This window comes from Chelon labrosus, assembly GCF_963514085.1.
Source record: "Chelon labrosus genome assembly, chromosome: 3".
NCBI lineage: Eukaryota > Metazoa > Chordata > Actinopteri > Mugiliformes > Mugilidae > Chelon > Chelon labrosus.
The window spans coordinates 14715372-14736996 of NC_140339.1; the positions used below are offsets into that span (position 1 = coordinate 14715372).

Here is a 21625-nt window from a genome sequence, read left to right on the forward strand (position 1 = left end):
AGATGAGAGGGATTTGGGGGAGGTCGGGCTCACGCTGCCTCCCACCTCACCTCCGCATCCCACCTCCATTCACCGTAGCCCAGCAGATTAACTCCCTCAGATATCTCCTCTTTAATTAGGAGCAAACAGGGGGTGTGAAGGCGCATGCTAATAATTCAGATGAAGCACAGTTGGGGAAATAAACAGACCTGGCTTTGATTTTATCAGTATGTTTCTAAGCGAGGACATCAGTCTGGTAGTTTGAAGCAGGCTTCATATATCAGAAATACATCAAAATTCATACATTCCCATTTTTACAATGTAGTCGACAGCCATAAAATTAGCATCTCTACTCCATGCACACAAACAATAGCTAGGCGAGAAGGAGAGGGACCGCCGAATGTCATGGATGGAGAGCCACCATTATGAGGAGCCTCCTCTTTAACACTGAGGCCCATTCAGCAGAGGAAAAACAGCTCAGTAGCAGTAATTGTAGCAGCAGTGTTTTGTATGCTGTATTCTTCTCTGCCTTGTTTTCTTAAAGTGATTTTGCGCCCACGTATAGGAGATGAGGCACTTAACCACAGGAAAATGCAGAACTTACAGGAACTGACACTTGAGTAGGAGATGCACAAACCCTGAGGGGCTTATAAGCTATATTTTAGATAAATATGACTGAACACAAGCAACTGCAAAACTGCGTTCATGTCAGACAAGAAAAGAAAAGGAAGTAAATGCATATTATATTTTGTTATTTGCACATCCCTGAAATGGGCTTTAAATCCCTGATCATCGACAAGCAGCTAATTGCTAATTATATCAAAGGTCAGGGGAGAAAAAATATGATCTGGAGTCATCATGGTATTCACATGAGGAAAATAATAAAGCTAAGTAGAACACAGTGGAGTTAGACAATGAATAAAGAGGATGCACGGGATGGGTTTATCACTCTTTCTCAGAATCCTCCCACTGGAAGCTATTCATTTCCTGGATGTTTGCACGAGAAGTCTCCACGATGCATAGCGGGGATTGCTCCTCCTCTTGAGGCACGCCTATAGCAGGCACCGTCAACCGTAATCCCTGTGTGTTCACGAGAGGACAAATCTCTGCAAATGGACGACAGAGACATTACAAAGAGTAGAACAAATTTTCTCTCTTGGGACAACTCACATCTACGCGAGTGCAGCAGAATGCGGCCTCCCGGCGAGCTGCGCAACTTTGCCTCAGTATCATTAACAGTGACCGGAAGGCAGAGCCTGAACACTGGGCCCAGATACTGGATTATTTGTCTGCACGGGCCCAGAAATGTCATGATGGCGTAACGGTGAACTGCAGCGTGTGATTGGTGCACAGTGTCCCTGCATGGATGGGTAAAGGGAGTCACAGGCGGGGCTTGGAGGGTGGGGTTAACTGGAGACTGGTGAAGACAGAGAGTATGGGGGCTAAATTTAGCCAATGGCTCTGCTGGGGTGGAGCTAATCCTCTTTGCCCTCGAATTATCTGGCCTTCGGATTAGAGAGCTTTGCCTCTATGCAAGACATCTACTCTCTGTAATGATGTCCCATAGCGGGCCATACCATGTCCTCCGGTGGGGGTGGGAGAGTGGGCAGACTGACCGCTGTGATGAAAGACAAGTTTGCATGTAGTGCATTTGATGGAGTGTTATTTTATTGTGCAGAGCATCTTGAGAAAACAATCATAGGCTGTATATGGCTGATTTAAAATTCATAATGCGACATAAAAGCTAGTGAGCAAGGGATTGAAACCAATTGCATATGATATAGTCTTTTCCATAGAATTACTTGCGTTAGAAAAATCCAATGAAGAAACTTTTATGTCTGGCAGAATGATCATTTTTATTCCCAGCAAGATCAATTTGAATGTCAAACAATAATTAGCGTAACAGTAAACCTGTGTCTGATACTGTCAAATTATGTTTATATAGCACTTTTATCCACACACTAAGCAGAGCGACGCCATCTAAGTTCATGCAGCTGATGACGACAAGTCCAAGCGGAGGAGGATGCAGAAGGTTATGAATGCTACAAATGTATTTGTCCGACATATTGCTTTAAAGATTATACAATGCTCCAGAAGAATTAAGAAAAACAAAAGTACCTCATTTGCGGCACAAAGGCTGAAGAACGATTACAGATGCATCAACATATGAGCTTGTTACTGTTATAGCTGGCTGAAGGGGAGCTGATCTGTGTCTACAGTAGATACTGTTTCATTTATTATATAAATCAGAGAGTCAGTCAACAGGAAGTTCATTTTTATGTGTCACAAATTACTTTGCTTTGGGCTTTGAACTTTTTAAAAGATGAAAGGTGGCTCCTTGGACTGAAAGACATTCTGCAACTGAACAATACGACAATTAACAATATTAGTTAATCCCTCCAGATCTGCATTTCAGCACTCAGACTGAGTAAAGGTACTTATTCAACTGATGCAGACCCATGCAATGTCTCTAGAAATCTAGAGATTGAATGTCTTGCTCAAACACATTTGGATGAATCAGGCCTTTTACAGTCACATTACAGTAAAGTATAAACATTATCTAGATAAAACAAACTGCATTAAGATGTTTTGGCCGGGAGAGGCTGCAGACAGCTACCGGTGAAAGCCTCTTGAGACCTGCGTAATACATCTATATATTAAAAAGCTTTTTATATTGTATGATATACTATCATTTGCATAAAGCCTGGCATCAATCCACCACACCATCCAACCATAACTGCGGTTCTCTCTATAGCAATGGACCTCTCTTTCCTCATAGTCCATATATTTTCTGTACGTAAACCACAGGAATGATATGTGGTGCAGAAGAGCTGTGATTATCCATCACCCCCGCACTAGGTGCCACTCAGACACATTCATAATCACCTACGCACTCATCCACACCCGAAGAAATAAAACCACCAGCCCTTCCTTCCTGTTTCAAGGGAAGAGGAATATTTCAGCCGCTTTTTTCGCTGACGTGCTCACGCGGTGCGGCTCGGGATAGACGAGCAGCCGCCGCAGCGAGTTAACGTCCCACTCAAGGACACTTTGGCGTACAGTTATTCCAGGGATGTGACCCCCTGCTTATGGGGAAAAAGAAGGCAGAATTCATAGGCAGCCTTTACCCAAACATGGCACGGCTAGTGAAAACCACACAGTCTAGTGTTTAGATGGAGTCTAAAATGTGAACACTCTTCACAGTGATTGCAGACCACTGAAGGCCCACTTTAAGTTTCCATGACAACAAGCATCTGCCCTGCTGAAGTGTCCTTGGGCCAAAAAAACAGAGAAGAAAACATTGAATTTCAAAGGCTGTTGTTCTGACAGCAGACAATAACCTCTGACCTCTTTGTGGAAGATCGCTCGTAGAGATCAACAATATCACAAACGTTTGTGACAACACAGTTTGTGTGCAGCCTGTTGCTATTTAAACCTTTAGGACCGTACCATCAAGCCATAGACGTGGGGGAGACGTTTACTTCCGGGGAGTTTCCTGTAGGGATGAGCCCTGGAGAGGGAGGAGTGGTGTGTGTGTGGCGTTTGTGCGCATGGGGGGGTGGGGAGTGGGGGGGGGGGGTCGCGGGCTTGGATCCTAATCCCTCAGGTTTGGTTGCAGCACGGCCTTGGATAAACTGGCATGTAGGCTTTGGACATTTGAAAATGCTACTTGGACTTTAGCTTCTTTTTTATTATTATTATTATTCGTTTATTTATGTTTGTGCTGCTCACAAGTTATTTTTGTATCACAGGAATGCCAACTCTGGTAAGACAACTTTAATTTTTTCAAACATTTGCTGCTTCATGATATTTTGTGTATTACACTGTCCAAAAAAGGAGTGACGAAGGGGAAATAAGTGAGCTGGAGTTTTATCTGTTGCAACAACATCAAAATGCAGCAACTGTTCTTTTTCTAGCTACCAATCATTTCCATGTATATAACCAAATCCTGATATCTAAATCTAAAGAGATGTTCCAGTCCATGAACACATAGACTAAACAAAATGCAATTTTTTTCTTTTTCAATCTTCTACCTTCAGAAAGATTTCTGTCGTGCTGCACATTCAGGGTATGTCAGATTCTGCAGCTTTTGTACAAACGATGTACAAAGAGGGAGGATACTTTAATACCAGGTTAAATGTCTTCTTACTGTTGGAAGGAATCTGTACAGCATTGTAGGGAGGAACGTGTTGCTGATATTTGCGTCTGACCGGTTAGTAGACAGACTTTCCCCAGAAATATACGCAGGATTGTCCTTTGACCCCTGGAGGTCACTGAAGAAATGAGATAATGAACACTTGACGGTCAAGTTACTCCAACAAACCGACACATGTATCTTGATGCAGTCAAAGAAAATAGTACCTAATTTTGTTTTCCTGTATGTCGGAGTGGTAATCAAAACCTTCGCCTCGTTACTTAGTGCCATCATGGTGGTGCAAAAAAAGGAGAAAAGATTTTCTTGCCATTTTTGTTTCTGGACAAGTATATTTTATTGAGTAGATTAGTATTATTATTATAAGTATAGCAATAAAAATAACTTTGTATTCGCTTTGTTCAGACGTAAGTGCAAACATTACATTTACTTTCCTTGGAGAATAAGCTCTCAGGTTAGATGTCATAGATGTGTTCCAGTTATAGTGAGGCCTTTAAATCAGCTGTCTTGTATAAGTACCGGGTTTGGATTATGTGCACAGATAAAACAAAATGTCAGTGAAAGCAGGCTGAGAAAGAAAGACAAATAGTACGAACTGCCAGTGTGAAGGAGTCACACGCAGGGGTTGATAATGTCACCCCATCCAGACATGTAAAAAAAGAGGAAAAAAATGCACACATAACTTATGCAACTGATGTGGATTCTAGGCTTGATTCATCCAATCTACTGCACATGCAAAAAGGAGAAGGTTAACTTAAATTAAACAAGAGAACTGTTGCTAAATGTCTTAGACTGTGGACCACCGAGCGTCTCCAAAGGTCTCTCTATTGTGTGTCTGTTCAGTTATTCTTCCAAAGTCGATTATCACTACATTAATATGTAACTTTCACACGAGTCTGCGGTTCCGCGGACTCTGTAGAACAAGCAGCGGAGACGGAAGGAGCGGAGACGACAGAGTTTGGCTCAGTAAAACTAATAAATGATCTGAACGGCAAAAGGTCACTTGTGAAATTGAAATAGCTTTCTGTAAATTACACGGTGACCTCTCCGCTTCCTGTTAAACCTCCGACTCACATTGATTTTCTTGATTTCAAAGGAGCTCCCTGACTTTTCAACAACGGGACATTCCCAGAGGAAGGCAGATCATGACCTATTCAAAATCTGCGCGGCCCTAAATGCCAGTTTGACATCTGAATTAGTTTGGGTGTGCGTGTTTTATGGGTGTGAACGCAAACGCGGATCAATACGTTGGAAGAGAAAGGAGAGGGATGAAGGGTAAAAGACAGAGTACGGGCAGCCAAACTGTTATGTAAGCACCAGCTGTGTGCCTAAAGCAGCTGCAGCGGGATGATGAAGGTAGCATCACTTCCCTCGACCAGAAAGAGCATCCCCTTAATATTTCATGTATTATTCATTCCACTAAAAGAAAGGAAAAAAAGATGATTGTGATCCATTCTTGGTACTGCAGTTTCTCTCATTGCCCAAGGCAACAAAACTGATTCATGCCTTCATTTTAACACTGCTGTTGATTTCACAACTACGTATCCAAGAGAAGCAAATACAATTCAGCGCTCCAATCCAGACGCAATAATCCACCTCTGTTATCAGCTACCTCTGTGACTTCCGTGATGAAAAAATAATGTGAGGCAACAAGGGCAAAATGAAAAAAAAAAAAAAATAAAAAATGCAGTCCTAATCTGGATTAAATTATAATATTCGTCATCCCGGCTTCAAACCGGAACAGACCAAGCCAAAGCAAACCGGTCATCGTCGAATGATAAGACTACAATTGTTTCTGGACTGAGCTGTACCTATTTAATGAGTAATACCCGTCTAATGAAAGGGACACCCCAGAATAATTGGATTTTGTGGGAAGATTTGAATGGAACAAAAAAAAAAACATCTTTCAATTTAGAGACATTTCATCCACATAATGAATTTATATTAGGCACTGGCATTGATATTCAAATCAAATCAAATCCTAGATATTAACATCCAATCTCTTCTGGGTATGAAACAGTCCACATGAAACCAAACACTGTATGAATATGATTCATGTGGTGACATTAAAAAAAATGCTCTGATCATAGCAAGACTGTATTGCTAATCTGAATCTGTTGTTTACTTAAATAAAATCCAACTTTTATTTGGAGAGAGAGCGTCATTTTTCCGCTTTGGTGTCGCCAAGCAACCACATCCAGATCATGCCGTCTTTGTTGAGGTATAGATGTCAAATGCAAATACCAGCAGTCACTGTCATAGGCTGAAAAAGTACAAAACAGACACATCTTTTGCTCTTAAACTGAAACTGTGCCACTTTTGAACAAATAAAGCGCAATCTAAGTCGTTACACTGCATGTACAGTATGACTTGGTCTGGTCTGACCAGTAACTTGGTCATGGTGGCTAATGTTAGCTAATTTTAGTAAAATCGTTAGAGCTTTATCAATTATTCTGTAACTTTTACTGTACAGGTTTTACTGTCCTTTTCCTGATGAATGTAGTCCAACAAACTGCCCAGTAAAGCATATAAAAGCATTTCTGATTTGAATGAGACCGGCAACATGACGGCTATATCAAGGTTTTATGAAAGTAGGCAATGGCTCATGAATTGTGCACTTGCTGCTTTTGGCATCAGCTAAACTACAATACGTGATCATTCGTTATCTCTGCATAACAGAGGATCTAGCCTCAGGTTTGCCTGATTTTGCAGGCATATGTGCCTGGCTTCACTGTGCAAGTTATTTAATAACGTCAGTATATATGCGGCAACACATTTCCTACAACTTAATGTAGTTTGTAGTGTTGTTCTCTGCTGTCGTGCCTCCAGCCTCTGGTCAGTGCCGAAATCAAGACGGATCTGAATGTATCACCGTTGTAGCACGGCTATGTGATGGATCAAAATGGCGTCAGAGCGTTTGAGCGGGCAGACGATGAGATTATCTGCTTGTGCAGAAGGACAAGCAGCCTAGAGGGGAGAGTGGCACTCCTGAACTTCTCTCTCCTACCAAATGGCACTTGTCATTCTCACGGAATAATAGCTAGGGCTTATTTCGCAGCCGAAAGTGCTGTACCAAGGGTGATAACACAATAAAAAAAATGATTAAACTGACAGGAGGGAGCTGTGGTAGAGTAACAAAGCACTAGAGATACCCATTTACATAAAGCAAATTGTGGGACAGAGAACCAAACAACAAATAAGTGTCTTGACCTCACGGAATTGCATTATCTATTGTATGAAAATCACATACTTATTATTACATATATATTTTCTCTAAATTTTATCTTGGACTTTGAATTTCCCTTAAGGTTTGTATGAAATAACTGCTGTGAAACCCTTTGAGACTGTAATTGCGACTTGACTTGTCAGCTGTCCCAAAGGGCACTGTTGCGTAGCAATGTCTCGGCTCTACAAGTGCATTCTCCTTTGCTGTTAAGCTGACAGACAGTTTGTGGTGTGCTGTCCTCTCTGTGTTTTAGGTTCAGCATGCCGCACTGTGCAAATCGACGCAGTTGTTGAGGCCTTAAACCTGAGACATAGACTCTCACTACAGAAGACCTGCCGTTTTCTTTTCACAACTGGGATCCAGGAGACTGCTGCAACGCTGAGAGCAACTCACGTCTCTTCGGGAGGATTATGCCATTATAGCTGACAACTTGAGCTTTTCCAGCAAACGACAGCTACAAGGCAAAGTCACTCCTGCCCTTTACGCGCGGCAGGAATCATGGATGACCCCTATCACAACAATGTGAACCAGCAGATGACAGAGGGTGGAGATTACACCTACACCCAAGACGGCGGAGGTCAAGATGGCTACCCTTACCAGACGGACTACCCTCCGCAGGAAGAGGACGCTGCCAGTGATGCCACTGAAGGGGCAGATGAGGATGATCAGATGTACGAGGGGGAGTACCAGGGCGTCCCCCACCCCGACGAGATCAAGGAAGCGCGACGGGCAGCTCGGATGGAGGCCAAGAGGAAAGCCCGTCAGGCTGCCCAACAAGAAGAGGAGGAGGAAAGTCTCCCAGAGCAGTACGAGACCATCATGGAGGACTGTGGCCATGGACGCTTCCAGTGGATGCTCTTCGCCGTGCTAGGCCTGGCACTTATGGCTGATGGTGTGGACGGCTTTGTGGTGGGCTTCGTTCTGCCCAGTGCAGAGAAGGACATGTGCATATCCAATGCTAACAAAGGATTGCTAGGTAAGTGAAAGCCGAGTAAGCTTTAAGGTTGAGTAAGGTGGAAAAATTGAGGTCACCAATGTGAGAGACGTATGTGGTCAAAACATTCATAGACTATTGACATTTCATTCCAAAACGCAAGATAGATTTTACAATTTCCAGCCAAGTTGGCTTCTAAGGATAGAATAGTTAGAAATAGTAGAACAATGCTGGAGGCTAGTGCATTGTTCTTCACCCATGTGCATAGTTTTGTCATACTGCAAAGGTACATCATGATAATTGTGAGGGTCATTGCCCACAAAACAAACAACATGGACCCTGCGGACGTCTCTGAAAGGCTACAGGTTCTTCTCAGAAAAATATAGCAGCTAGTTACAAAATGGGCCGTTGTACCAAATCACTGATTATTCCTGAGGTGTACCAACGCCATGGTATACCCTGGAATGAGTTGTCTTTTTTTCCCAAGTGCACTGAGTGAACATAGGGCTTGATTTCTGTAGCGTTTGGAACAATTTCTCACCAGCAGTTTGACGCCAACTGAATGTCCTTGTCCTCTTTTAATGATGACTTATGATGACATGTCTTCTCTGACCTTCTCTTCAAAAGCATACCCAGTTAACACACCTGCAGTGTGTACAGTCTGTGCAGTCACAAATTTCCCTGTGGACCCTTGAGGCCTCGGATGACAAAAATTACATCAAACTGACTGTTGTGTGAGAAAGGCTTGAACTGGCCTTATGGGTTCCACAGCCGTGCACAGTGGTGCTTTGAGCTAAAGGTTAATATCAGAATGCTTACAATATCAGTTATCAACAATGGTAGTAGGCTAATATCGAGGTATAATGTCTACTTACGTAGGGGGATGTGTGTTTTCTTGTCAGTCTTGTCAGTGCTTATAAAATCTAATGGAAATCCATCCCACAGATTTTGAAATATTTCAAAAAGCGTGAAACTGAGCAACCAACCAACTCACTGTCTCTTCAACTATGCAGCTAGCTTGGCTAAAAAAAAAAAGATTTAGCGGACACATTTCTCCAAAACGGATATATGGCTCTTTGGAAACCTACAAGACTAGCTAATTACAGTCATCTGTCGAAGAGTTCCAGCCTTTACCCAGAGAGGAGGAACTCATCAGTGAAATGATCTGCTGTTGTACTTGGCTGGAACACAATCCCGCATATGTTTGGCTGCGGATGGCACATGGCTGCAGACCACTGCGTCAGACAGAAATATCCCCCCAGTCGCTGGGGCAAATTAGGGGAAAAGGCTTGGATCTTTCCTGGGCAAATACAGAAGTTAAGCACGTAACCAACAGTGTGTGTCGTAATTGAGTATAGGTCCACTGTGTGCAACCAGATTAGCTTCACTGAGCTTTGGCAGTGGCACTACATGTGTCTGGATTTGAGGGCACCACCACGCATCTTAATTGTTTAATTATTTGCAGTTGACAAAGAAATATAGATTAATGGTTAAATATATTTTGCATTCAGAGTTGTGCATTTTTCTGTTCTACCTGTTTCAGTTGCTTGTTTAGTCATTCCCCACAAATTAAATGCCAAAAAATTATACTGTAATTTGTATGCAGTGTAGACCTAGTCTGTTCCGAACTTTCAGGTACAGACAACTAAACTGCAAATTAAAGCCTCTCACCTTATTTCCCAGACCACGTGTGCAGCCAGGCAATGTGGCAGATTGCACATCGCTCATTTCATCTTAACAACAGGCTCCTGGGATGAAGCATTGCGAGAGATTGATGAGGAACCCGGTGGTGATTGTATTCAGTGTGTGTTCCCAGGCTAATATGGAGCATGTTGCAGCAGTCAGAGATCCTGGCGGCCTGCAGCGCCCGGTGCAGAGCTGTCAGATACGCTTCAGGCCTCTGACAGGCTGTGGTAGCAGGAGGAAGGCCTGGCGAAAATGAAATCACAGCGGCTGTTTGTGCAGAGCAGGAGGAGAGCACTGATCATTGGCAGAGAATATGAAGTAGATCTGCAGAATGATCCTATTTGATTCATGCTCATGCTCTGTTCATCAGACACACGGAAGCAGAAATGTGTTTAATCTTAACCTGAGTCTTGGATTGCAGATAGACTCCCAAACCTTTTGTTAAAGACAGGAAGCTTTGTGCACTTACCTTTAATGGCAGTTATATTGTTTAATCAACGGAGTGAAGATATAAGGTGTTAAGTGCAGAAGACACAACGATGGAAACATAAAAGAATCCCACGCATGATATGATTTCAAAGACTGAACTCCTAACTTTCTAGCAGAAAACCAAACAGCTATACGTAGATGCCAGCTAATGCATTTTTCAAATTAAACCTCAGTTGCAATTACAAAGGTCATGCATAAATTATGAGATGGTTTTATGATGCTTGCTCCTTGCTATTAAAATGTTAATCCACAATGTCTTTAGTGCCCTGCATTCATTGCTGTAGTGTTTTTGTTTGTTTTTTGGGGGGACTGCAGTGGTCGGAAATCACGTTGATGCTGTAAGACCTTTCTAGAGAAACTTTGCCATCTGTTAGCTGCTTTGTCTGTGCTTCAAATTGACAGTTGCATGACTTGTAAAATACATCACTCCTGTGAATTCATTAGTTTTTGTGTGAATCCTACCTAACTTTTTTTCTAAATCAGGTTTAAAACTTGAATAGACACGACTTAGGAAGATTTCAGTGACGTGTAAATGAGTTTCTAGAAAACCTAGTTGCTACTGCATGGGTGGCGCTGTCCAAAAGAACAATAATTAGATACAGTAGATAGACATGAAGTGGTTGTGGCATTTAAAACTGTGCCAAAAAGACGGAAACTGTTACAGAGATTTATTAAATGTAAATACCAATGGTTTATCAGTGTATGAATGACATTTGTTTGTGCGTCATTCATTGAAGTATGTGTGTTTCAAAGAGAAAGTTCCATATGCTGCTTTCGCCATCTAGAAGTCCCTGGAGTTACAGTTAGCAAGCTGATAACCACGTGGAAATGCAAAGGCATAATGAAAGGATGAGGTCGTTAGGAAAATCATAGTTATAAAATCTAGCATCACATCAGGGTGCATTTGAAACTGGGCTAGAAGCTAGATTTGAACTTTAATCCACTTGACACTGTTAGAGGGAATAGCAGAGCCGTCAAACGTACCAAATCATAACATTAAGATTCTTCGTTGCTAGCAAGCAAAAAACACTGTCTGGTGCTGATTGTTATGCTACGTACAAGAAAGCTAATGCTACAAAATTACAACATTTTTACAGTAGCAACAACATTAGCAGCCTGCTAATACAGTAGCCTGCTACTCAAGCAACAAAAACATATGCTGTGGTATAGTCTAGGTCTGGCCTATTAGCATATTAGTAACATTAGCTACATCTTACGTTAGCATCTTATGATTTACTTGAGAATTTAAACAATATTAGTGACATTTTACAACAGCATAGCCATTGTAATGTGTGAAATAAATAGAAAGAGACAAAATTTATATGTATTCGTACAGAAAAAACTGAGGTCTTTTATAATTTAGCACACAGGGTTAGCACATCCTCACTCAGTACATATGGTCCCTATATTTGGCAAGCATGTCTAGATCCACTATATATTCCTCCAGATTTGATAAACGCACATGCAGTGCTCTCACTTTTAATAAGGAAGGAAAAAGATAATTTCTCCTTTCTCTTACAGTAATTCAATGTCTTTGCTGTGCTCAAGGACACTTTGCAGGCTTGTTGCTGCAGAGACCTTCACCTGAAGGACAGCCTTTCCACTCACAAGGCCATCCTGTCAACCTGTCCATGCACATACTCTATCTAAGACACAGGCTACGCTTTGCCTTAAGAAACAACTTGGCTAGAAGATATTAGGTGACATGATAGCTTTTACTCATTGTGTCCAGGTGCTCTGAGCTGTCTCTGGTTGAATGGGACGTGCAACTCACTGTGTGCAACACCGGAGCATTAGGACAATCTAGTAATCCGCAGGGAAGGTGCACACGATGGCTCCACGTGCCGTTAAGCTTCTTAGTCCGTCTGTAATTAGGGCTGTGTAGTAAAAACACAGAGCAGGCGGCGAGTATGTGTCTAAAGGTTTAAACATCACGATGGATAGGACGGCTATGGTTCTAGTCTTGACGTAGACAAGAGATACAACTGTTGATTTGCAGCTCAAGAGCTGTTCAAAATCCACCAAAACAAAACCACCCAGAAATTTATGAATGGTATTTTGTAATTACTTTAACCAGGTACAAAAAGTAATGCAGTCAAAGCAGAAGTCATACAGCAACAAACCGCAGCCGCCAACCACCACAGCTACACGCATCTGGCTGTTATTATTATATATTCTGTTTGATGGCATCATGCACACACAAAGCAGCACAAGCAGTACACATTCACTCACAAACACTGTATTGGGAAGACTGAAAGATCAGAGATCTACATTAAAAAAGTATTGAGAAAAAATGCCCAAACGGTCCCAAATCAACTCAAATTTTGTTCATGCGAAAATAAAAATAAAACCCCAGAGACATAAAAACAAAGTGTGTTCCTCTGCACAGCAACAGGCAGCACAGTTGGTCACTGTGCTCCTTTACAAGAAAAAGAAATGGCAGTCTAGACCACCTGCCTGCTGAATGCTGACACAGGCTCCACACTGCTGTGACTCAGAGTGGGAATCTGCAGTGATAAAGCATATAATCAAAGTAACAATGAAATGTCACAGACAGCCCAGACACAGCAAAGACAACAGGAGCAGGAATTCTCTCATGTGTACAAAGGTGAAAGCAGGTTTAAAAATATGTATACTTCTTGCAGCAGGAAGCGGGATGATGTGTCTGGTCGTTTGTGTCCATACCAGGGTAAAGGGAGCCCCCTTGTGGAAACCATACATTTTGTTCCTCTTTTTTTTTAATATATCTGAAGTGGGCATGCATTTGTATGCAGACATCTGTAGAGCCATCGTGGTGAGTGTCAGGTCAAGTGCCACCAAGCTTTATTTACAGCGTTACTCTGTGTGTGTATGTTTGCAGGTCTGCTGGTGTATGTGGCCATGATGGTGGGCGCACTGGTGTGGGGCGGCCTGTGTGATAAAATGGGCAGGAGGAAGTGTCTAATCTACGTCCTGACCATCGACCTGGTCTTCTCCTTCCTGTCCTGTTTCGCTCAGGGCTACGGCTTCTTCCTCTTCTTCAGGTTCTGCTCCGGCTTTGGGTGAGACGTGTTTTTTTTTTGTGTGTTATTATTATTTTTTTTTTCCATTCACATTTGCATCTGCTCTGCAGGCTTTTCATAATGGCTGACCTTTTCCATAAATAATCTGGTTGCCAGAAACAGGCTTCAAAATAAGATACCTGACATTTAAGTAAAATAAGTAACAAGTAGCACTTGCATTAAAACGCACTGTGGTCTTTTGGGAACAGTGTGGAGGAGAGCGTGGACGTGATTCGACAGCAGTGGGCTCCCGTGTTTGTTTATATTCCTCATTAATATAACTCGTACACATTTTATTGTTAAGGCTGACATTTACAGTCATCTTAAAATTAGTCTGACTGATCCTAGGAAGGCTATATTTACTTTACTGCTACACATAAACCATAGAATACAAATCCTAAAGGTTGACATTCTGTGGTATTAACTTTAATTTATCCTGCTGATGGGTGCTTCATTACAGAGAGCATGTTTTAGGTTGATAATTTAATTTAATTGTTATCCTATATGGAAAACAAGCTGACCTCTAAGGCTGTCTAACTGCGTGTTGCACACAAGAAGACTCCTGTTTATTTACTCCAACAGAGCATTTCTTTATTACACTAATTAAAGCAGGTGAACAATGTTCTTTACGTGCTTTTCATTTCACTTTTATTGCTCTGTTCATGCTGTCGCCAGCACCTTACAGTGAGGCTAATGCCGTGCGCTGATTGATTTTGCAACTTTCAAAGACCCATTTCTTCTGATAATGGTCGCGGCTCGAGTTCAGCCAGACCCGGGATATTGATGTTTGAGCTTTTTGTTAAGCTGAAAAATACAAGGTCGCCGAAATAAAATGGTCAGCTGTTGCTGACTCACGCTGATAATGAGCCCCGCGTTAGTCGTTAACAGACACAACTGCAGAGGGACTGCACAGATTCTTCACGGGATGCAACAGCAGGTAGCGAGCGCACCCCTGTGTAAGAAGGTTTGTCATGGTCATAAAAACTAAATCATCCTGGCACTGATGTTAACTGATTGGACTTTGTAAGTTGTTTTCCGAGTGTTTCAACCAGATTTGAATAGGAAAATGCCATCAAGTTTGCTTTAGAATACAACACTGATGCAGTTGACCATCACTACTGCCAAAACCTGCCCAAGGCTCAAGCCATAGATCAGTCCCTCTCATGAAGATCTGAGTCATATTCCCCTCTGACCAAATCCGCGACTGATCTCTGGTCTTGTTGGACTTGGCTTCGTACTGAACACTGAGAGCCAGCTGAACAAACTGATCTCCCAAAAAAAACAGTCTATGAAGTATTCATCTGCCAACAGTGATCACTTTGTTGTCATATACCAAGATACATTCAATTAATTAACAGAATTTAAAACTGTCATCGTTACATCTAGATTTCCCACCTTTAAAATAATGTTTTATGCCGGTTTTCAAATGCAGATTTTCCTGAATGTGGGTGTTAATTTGCAGGTTTTTGATTCCTGCTTCAAAGGCAGACAAAGTCATGGTTGCATTTCAGAAGTAAAGGCCTGGAAACTCTACGATAAAGCTGTTTTAGTTGGTTCTGCTTGCTATTAACCTCACCGTGTATTTGTTACAAATACGTAGCATACAGTTTAAAGTAATGACAGATTTAGGTTTCTCAAAATCTTGACAAGTATACCCACATGGATGTCAGCGGTAACTGGAAACATACAGGATGATGGACAATATAAAAGTGTTGGCTGAGTAAAAAGATGAGCATGATGTTGTGTGATTCCTCCTCAAGAATTGGTGGCGCCATCCCGATTGTGTACACCTACTTTGCCGAGTTCCTGCAGATGGATAAACGGGGAGAACATCTGAGTTGGCTCTGCATGTTCTGGATGCTGGGAGGCCTGTACGCCTCCTTCACAGCCTGGGGCATCATCCCCCACTACGGTAACACACATGAAATATACTGTACACTACCTCAGAATGAAGAGACGCTGATCATTTCACTTTTAATTGAATTTTAATTCATTTTTGAACATTTTTCGTTTCAGTCTATATGACGTGACTAAATAAATTTGAGCTTGCTAATATGAATCATTTTGAAAAGTCATCGCAGGAGCTGAGGCCTTAATTAATTCATTACTCACATTAATACAGCTGAACATCTTGCCAGCATCCCTGAAGTAGCTCTGAAGCAGGTTGCCTGCATGTAATTTGACTTTCAGGGATTTAATAGCATATTTAAAACATATTTTGTACAAAGATGCATTTGCTGCTCTTCAGCAATTTTGCAAATTACGGCGTGCAACCCAGAAAGAGTTTAATTATTAACATGTTCTTTACTGGGTGGGTTTTTTTTAGGCTGGGGGTTCGCCATCGGTACAGAGATCCAGATGCACAGTTGGAGGCTGTTTATCCTGGTGTGTCTCTTCCCTGTGCTGGCTGCCCTCATCGGAGTCGTTTTCATGCCGGAGAGCCCACGTTTCCTACTGGAGGTCAGATACTGGAACCAGTTTACCCTGTTTTAAAAGTCTCTCGGTTGAAAACTAGGAGCTATAAGTGTATCACCCTCATATTGATTGTCAGGGTACAGTATTAAACATCAAGCTGTGATTGGTTAAGAATGCTGAGTCACCGGCCACCACAGCAACATCCCACTGCAGTGCAAAGGTAGCGAAGAGCTGCTAAGGCATCACCAGAACAGCACCCCCCGTGTTTCCCATCCAGGACATTGTCAGACCTTTAACCACATGTGGTATTGTATTTGTATGTTACTGCTGCAACACTCCCCCAATTTATCACACACTACCCTCTCTGATAAGAAGCTAATGGGAACATTGGTACTCAGCTGTGTGTCCGGACGCAGAATACGTGGGAAAGTTTCAGAATTCAAACTGAAGCATCTTCTTACATATGCAGCTGCTGTCCTTTTCTTCTACGCATCAAAACCCCTTTACAGTCTTGAAACAGCGACATTCAGAGATTTGGATATGTGTATTTCAGAACGCCCGACACGACGAGGCGTGGATGATCCTGCGACAGGTTCACGACACCAACTGGAAAGCCAAGGGGGAGCCAGAGAGAGTGTTCACTGTAAGCCTGTTTTATTCACAACAACACTGACGTTTCGCACAATCACTAAACTGCGAATTCACCGGGTTTACTGACAACAGAAATGCAGCTACAGGTTCTCACATCTGATATTCAGATATGAGCAGGTGGGACGCAGCAGGTTTTACTTCTCTTTGCCAGGATTAATCATCAAAGAGTGGCTTAAGATCATGAGTGCTGCCTTTAAAAATGTGATTGTCAGCTTAAATCAGGGCAAACATTAAAAAGACAAAAACTGGCAACATTAAAAATTCAACATCTTAGAGAGGTCATTATTAAATAAATAATGAATGATGATGTATAAAACAATAGATGTAGGCTTTAATTATGAATAAAAGTGAAATGAGTAGATTCTTATTTCCCCAAGTGTATTTTTTCTGTCTTTTCTTTTTATGTTTCTTTTTGGATTTCATTATGTAAATGAGGGGAACCGTCATTCAAAGTCATGTCATGGAGTCAACTCTTCTCCTATTAGGGGATCTAAGTTCAACATCAGGAATAGCAACTGATAAGTAATGCACAGAATTAAATGGACAAGTAAAAATTTATGCAAAAATAACCACATGCAGAAGAAAAAATGTACAGTATGTACAGTATTTAAATTATTACAAATAATAATAACAATAAAAATACTGAAGATTATTATGAAGTTGAACATGGTGATAATGAATGTGTTCTCTCTGTGTAGGTGACCAACATTAAGACTCCTCAAACCCAGGATGATGAGTTCATAGAGATCCAGAGCGACACCGGAACTGCCTTCCAGCGCTGGACTGTCCGACATGTGACCATGCTGCAGCAGGTCCATAAATCACTCTTATTCTGCAAACAACAGTAAACAGAGCAGATTGGGTAGATCCACAATTTTGCTTTGTACTTGTTGCCTTTTCCTGCAGACTGTCTTGACTGTCTCTCTGTTTATTCCTCCTTCCTGCAGGTGATGGCCAACGTGATGTCTCTATCAGCTCCAGAGCTCAGGCTCCAGGGCCTCTTCCTGGTTATCGTCTGGTTCTGCTTGGCATTCAGGTAACACCACGCTTTTAACTTCCACAGAAACTTCAAGGGTTGAGGGTTCAAGTCCCACCGGAGTCGCTATTAATGCACAGAATAAATTTCTCGCTTCTTTGTGGATATAAACAAGGCAAATAAAGTGGATATGATTTCAATGTAAGAATGAATTTCTCTGTCTATCAGCTACCATGGGCTGGGAGTGTGGTTCCCCGACATGATCAAGTACATGCAGTATGAGGAGTACGAGTCCAAGGTCCGAGTGTTCCACCGAGAACGCGTGGAGCGCTTCCACTTTAACTTCTCTCTGGTCAACCAGATCCACAGAGAGGGAGAGTACATCCATGACAAGTATGTCTCCTGAACAGTGCAAACCCGTGTGTTCATGTCATTTGTGGATCTTTAAAGCCAAGCAGTTAATGCAAATTCACGTCCTTTCTATCTTTCAGGTTTGCAAACATTGAAATTAAATCAGTCAAGTTCGAGGACTCTCTGTTTGAGAATTGTTACTTTGAGGACGTGAAATCGACCAACACCTTCTTTGAGAACTGCACGATCAAAAACACCGTCTTCTATAACACAGGTATCGTAGCTGCTGTAAAAACTAATCTAGCACTTACAGGAAATAATGTTTTAGGCCTTTTACGATCCTCTGTCCTCTCGCTCCAGACCTCTGGCAGGAAAAGTTCAAAGACTGTCGAATGGAGAACGCTACCTTCCTCCACCCGAAGAAAGGCTGCCACCTGAACTTCCAGGAGGAGAACGACATCGTCATCTACCTGGTCAGCTTCCTGGGCAGTTTGGCGGTGCTGCCGGGCAACATCGTCTCGGCGCTGTTCATGGACAAGATAGGAAGAATCCGAATAATAGGTGAGGTTAGAAGAAAGTGTAAATACATACAGCACAGCAGCACGGAGAAGATTTGAAGGCTTGTGTGTAGATTTCGCCAAACTTGTTTCATCATCATCCATTTTTCCAGGTGGTTCCATGCTGGCATCGTCGGCCTGCACTTTCCTGCTGCTGCTAAGCTTCAGTCAAGGGGCTGTAATATGTTGGCAGTGTCTCTTCTACGCCGTCAGTGTGGCAGCGTGGAATGGACTCGAGGTCATTTCTGTGGAGCTCTACCCCTCCGCTAAAAGGTACCGGCCAGCTCTATCCCATTATTGGTTTGAGCTGCCTCAATTCTAACCCTGTCTTAAAATAGTGTTGGGCCGTTCACTAAAGCCCAGACTATCACATTTAGCACATGCACATGTTCAGTGACAGCTTAACCAGTTGTAACTAGGCGCAGCAGGCCTGTCAAGGTGCTCCACCGGTTAAAGTGGTGTGTATCTGACAGTGGTAAGAGATCTTTTTATTTTTCAACGAAAGAACAAACAAAAAAAAAGAACAAGGAGTGGTCTAAACCATGTTTCAGTTGGTTGTAATGTGGGCTGCCAGCACTGAAACACCCAGCGAAGGCCTGTTCATTTGGCCGACCACGTTATTACGTTGGGAAACAGGCTATGCCATAAAAAGCCACATTCAGGACCGAAGCATCCAGTGTGTGGGAGCCAAGATTACTAATAACGTAAGAATCTCACTCCAGCAGTTCCAGCCAAACTCATTCCCTAAGATGACGTTTGTTAAACGGGCTTTTTCCACTTGTAAAAGAGAAACCCACTGTCGGAATATATGAACGCTAGCACGTGTGTTTTTAAGTGTTTGCCTTCAGTTTGCATCCGTATGAGTTTAACACACAGGAACAATGGTATTTGCACATATTTAGTTGCACATTTATACGTAGGCTCTTGTTTTAAATGAGCCAAATGTCCAATCAATTCACAGAGCTGTCGACTAGCTAACACCTGCTAACTGCTAGCTGCTAGCCACAATTCAGCTGATCTGCCAGCTATAAACTGAGACTATTTGTGAAAATTAAGAACAACTTTCAAAGGGGAAAGCCTGACAAGCAAGCATAAGATGGGCATGTTACATTTACTCACTTAAATACCTCTGTCAAAAACTATATGCCCCTTTGAACTCTGCCCTGTTTCGTGCCAATATCTACAACGTATAAGCGACAATTCTGCCTCTGATCCTTCTCTGTGTTTTTGACTCTGCAGAGGGACCGCGTTCGGCATCCTGAATGGGATCTGCAAGTTCGCGGCCATCGTCGCCAGCTTCATCTTTGCAGCCTTCATCGGCGTCACAAAGATCATCCCCATCTTCCTGGCCTTCGCCGCCCTGGTCTGCGGCGGTCTGCTGGCTCTCAAGCTGCCCGAGACTCGGGAGAAGATACTCTCTTGAAAAGGCCAAACTCCTGCAGCCTCCCGGGCCCCCAGACACAGTATAACCATAAGGGAAACATGTTGTGAGGGATGTTTCGGAGGAAGAAAGGCCGCGTTGTGTTAAAGAGTCTGTCATGGTTATATGATTAAAAGCGTTGATAATCTGTCTGGTTGCCTACATGAACCTGTGGTTGCTTCCTGTTCCTTCTGCAAGCTCCTCAGGCCGGCCAGCATTTCTGTGACATTATATAAAACTAGTCTTTGTCATCCTCTGCCCCGTCCCATCCTCTATTCACAAACAGCGTAGCAGCATTTGTTTTGTTTGAGGTTTGTGTAAAAGATTAAATATGAGATGAAATTGTGTCTGTACTTGAAAGGTGATGTAGTTCATGTTACCATGTTGTGCTTTGATTTCATTCCCTCTTGGAGAAAAGAGAGAGGACTTCTAGTGATAACTTGAATTGGGTTAGAATCCTGTTGTATTCACTGCCGAGGCTCAGCAGCGATATTATTACTGCTGCTGTTGTTGTTCAGAGAAAACACCTCTATTGTTCACCCAGTCTTTATTTGTTCTGCCCTGTCCTGTGGTGTCTGTAGTCTTCTTAATTTGTTGCTCAGTTTGTTCTCTCTTCTTATAAACCAGGGCCGATCATTCATTAAGTGTAGGAGATTTTCTTTCTTTCTTTCTTTCTTTCTTTTTTTTTTTTAAATTGAATCCACTCCAGTTCATTTCTCACAACTGATCCAAATCCAACCCAGCTGGATTTTCCTCCTTGTTTGTCGTCTTGTCATCGACTCTGAGGCGTCATGTGTGTCCTCAGCGATAGATCTGTGTTTAGTAGGTGGTGAAAATGTAGAATCAGAGTCTTGTCTGTCACTTTTTGCCATGTCAAAGTGTAAGGAACTGATGTTTCGTCTGTTTTTCCGTTGTTTTTTTTTTTAAGTGAATGAAACAAAACTGTGAGATTAGATGTTTTGATATGATGCTCTCCTTTCAACGCTGTGATGAAGAACTGATTTGCAGAACCTGCTGCATCTCTGGCAACATGTGTCAAGATTTCCAAGGAGCATGACTGAGCCGTGTGTGCGTGATTGTTGTCCACAGGTCTGTGAATTTAGTGAAACACGACAGTCCGACTACCAACGCTGTATTTGTTGTTGTACATATAGAACTGTGTATATTAGCTGTAACATAATAGCTGCATCACGACTTGAATAAAGCAGAGGGCTCGTGGTCCGGTTTCCTGGTTAATGACGGACGCAATAAAACAAGTTTTGAGGTCAAATCTGATATGACTTTGAATGCCATATCAGTGCCACTCTAACTGTATAACTCACAGCCAGTGAAGGAAGCATAACAGGGCTGAGACTGGTTAGAGAGGACGGTCTCAGCGGAATTAGAATCGGACATTACATACCTCCAGAGCACATTCTCTTTTGGAGGTTTATGGCAGCGGCAGTGTGCCTTCCCAGCACATTAAACCATTGTTTTATATGCATAGCCTTAATGCGTCAATCAAAATGTTGTTCATATACACACCGCTGTTACATGAACCTCAGAACAGAATGAATACCATCGCCCACACTCTCTGTTTATACTCCATTTTGAATTGTTTTCTGATTTTCTAAAACCTAGATTTTCTGCAAAATTATTACCAATTACAAGTGTTTGTTTGACCCGATCTGCTTTTGACTGGATTGCCCTGCGAACATGAACAGAACCAATACAATACCGTATCAAGTGCTCCCTGAATCAGAAGGAA

The 21625-nt window shown here is 42.3% G+C and overlaps 1 protein-coding gene across 1 annotated transcript; it reads left to right on the forward strand.

The window, feature by feature from the left end:
- Window positions 1–7577: 7577 nt before the first annotated feature.
- On the forward strand, window positions 7578–20451 carry sv2ba (synaptic vesicle glycoprotein 2Ba). Its single transcript, XM_084541778.1, has 12 exons — window positions 7578–8334; window positions 13328–13508; window positions 15269–15420; window positions 15835–15968; window positions 16477–16566; window positions 17273–17386; window positions 17522–17610; window positions 17779–17943; window positions 18042–18175; window positions 18262–18462; window positions 18572–18731; window positions 19698–20451. The coding sequence occupies exons 1-12, from the start codon at window positions 7857–7859 to the stop codon at window positions 19879–19881; spliced, it is 2082 nt and encodes a 693-aa protein (XP_084397904.1). The 5' UTR covers window positions 7578–7856; the 3' UTR covers window positions 19882–20451.
- The last annotated feature ends 1174 nt before the right edge of the window (window positions 20452–21625 follow it).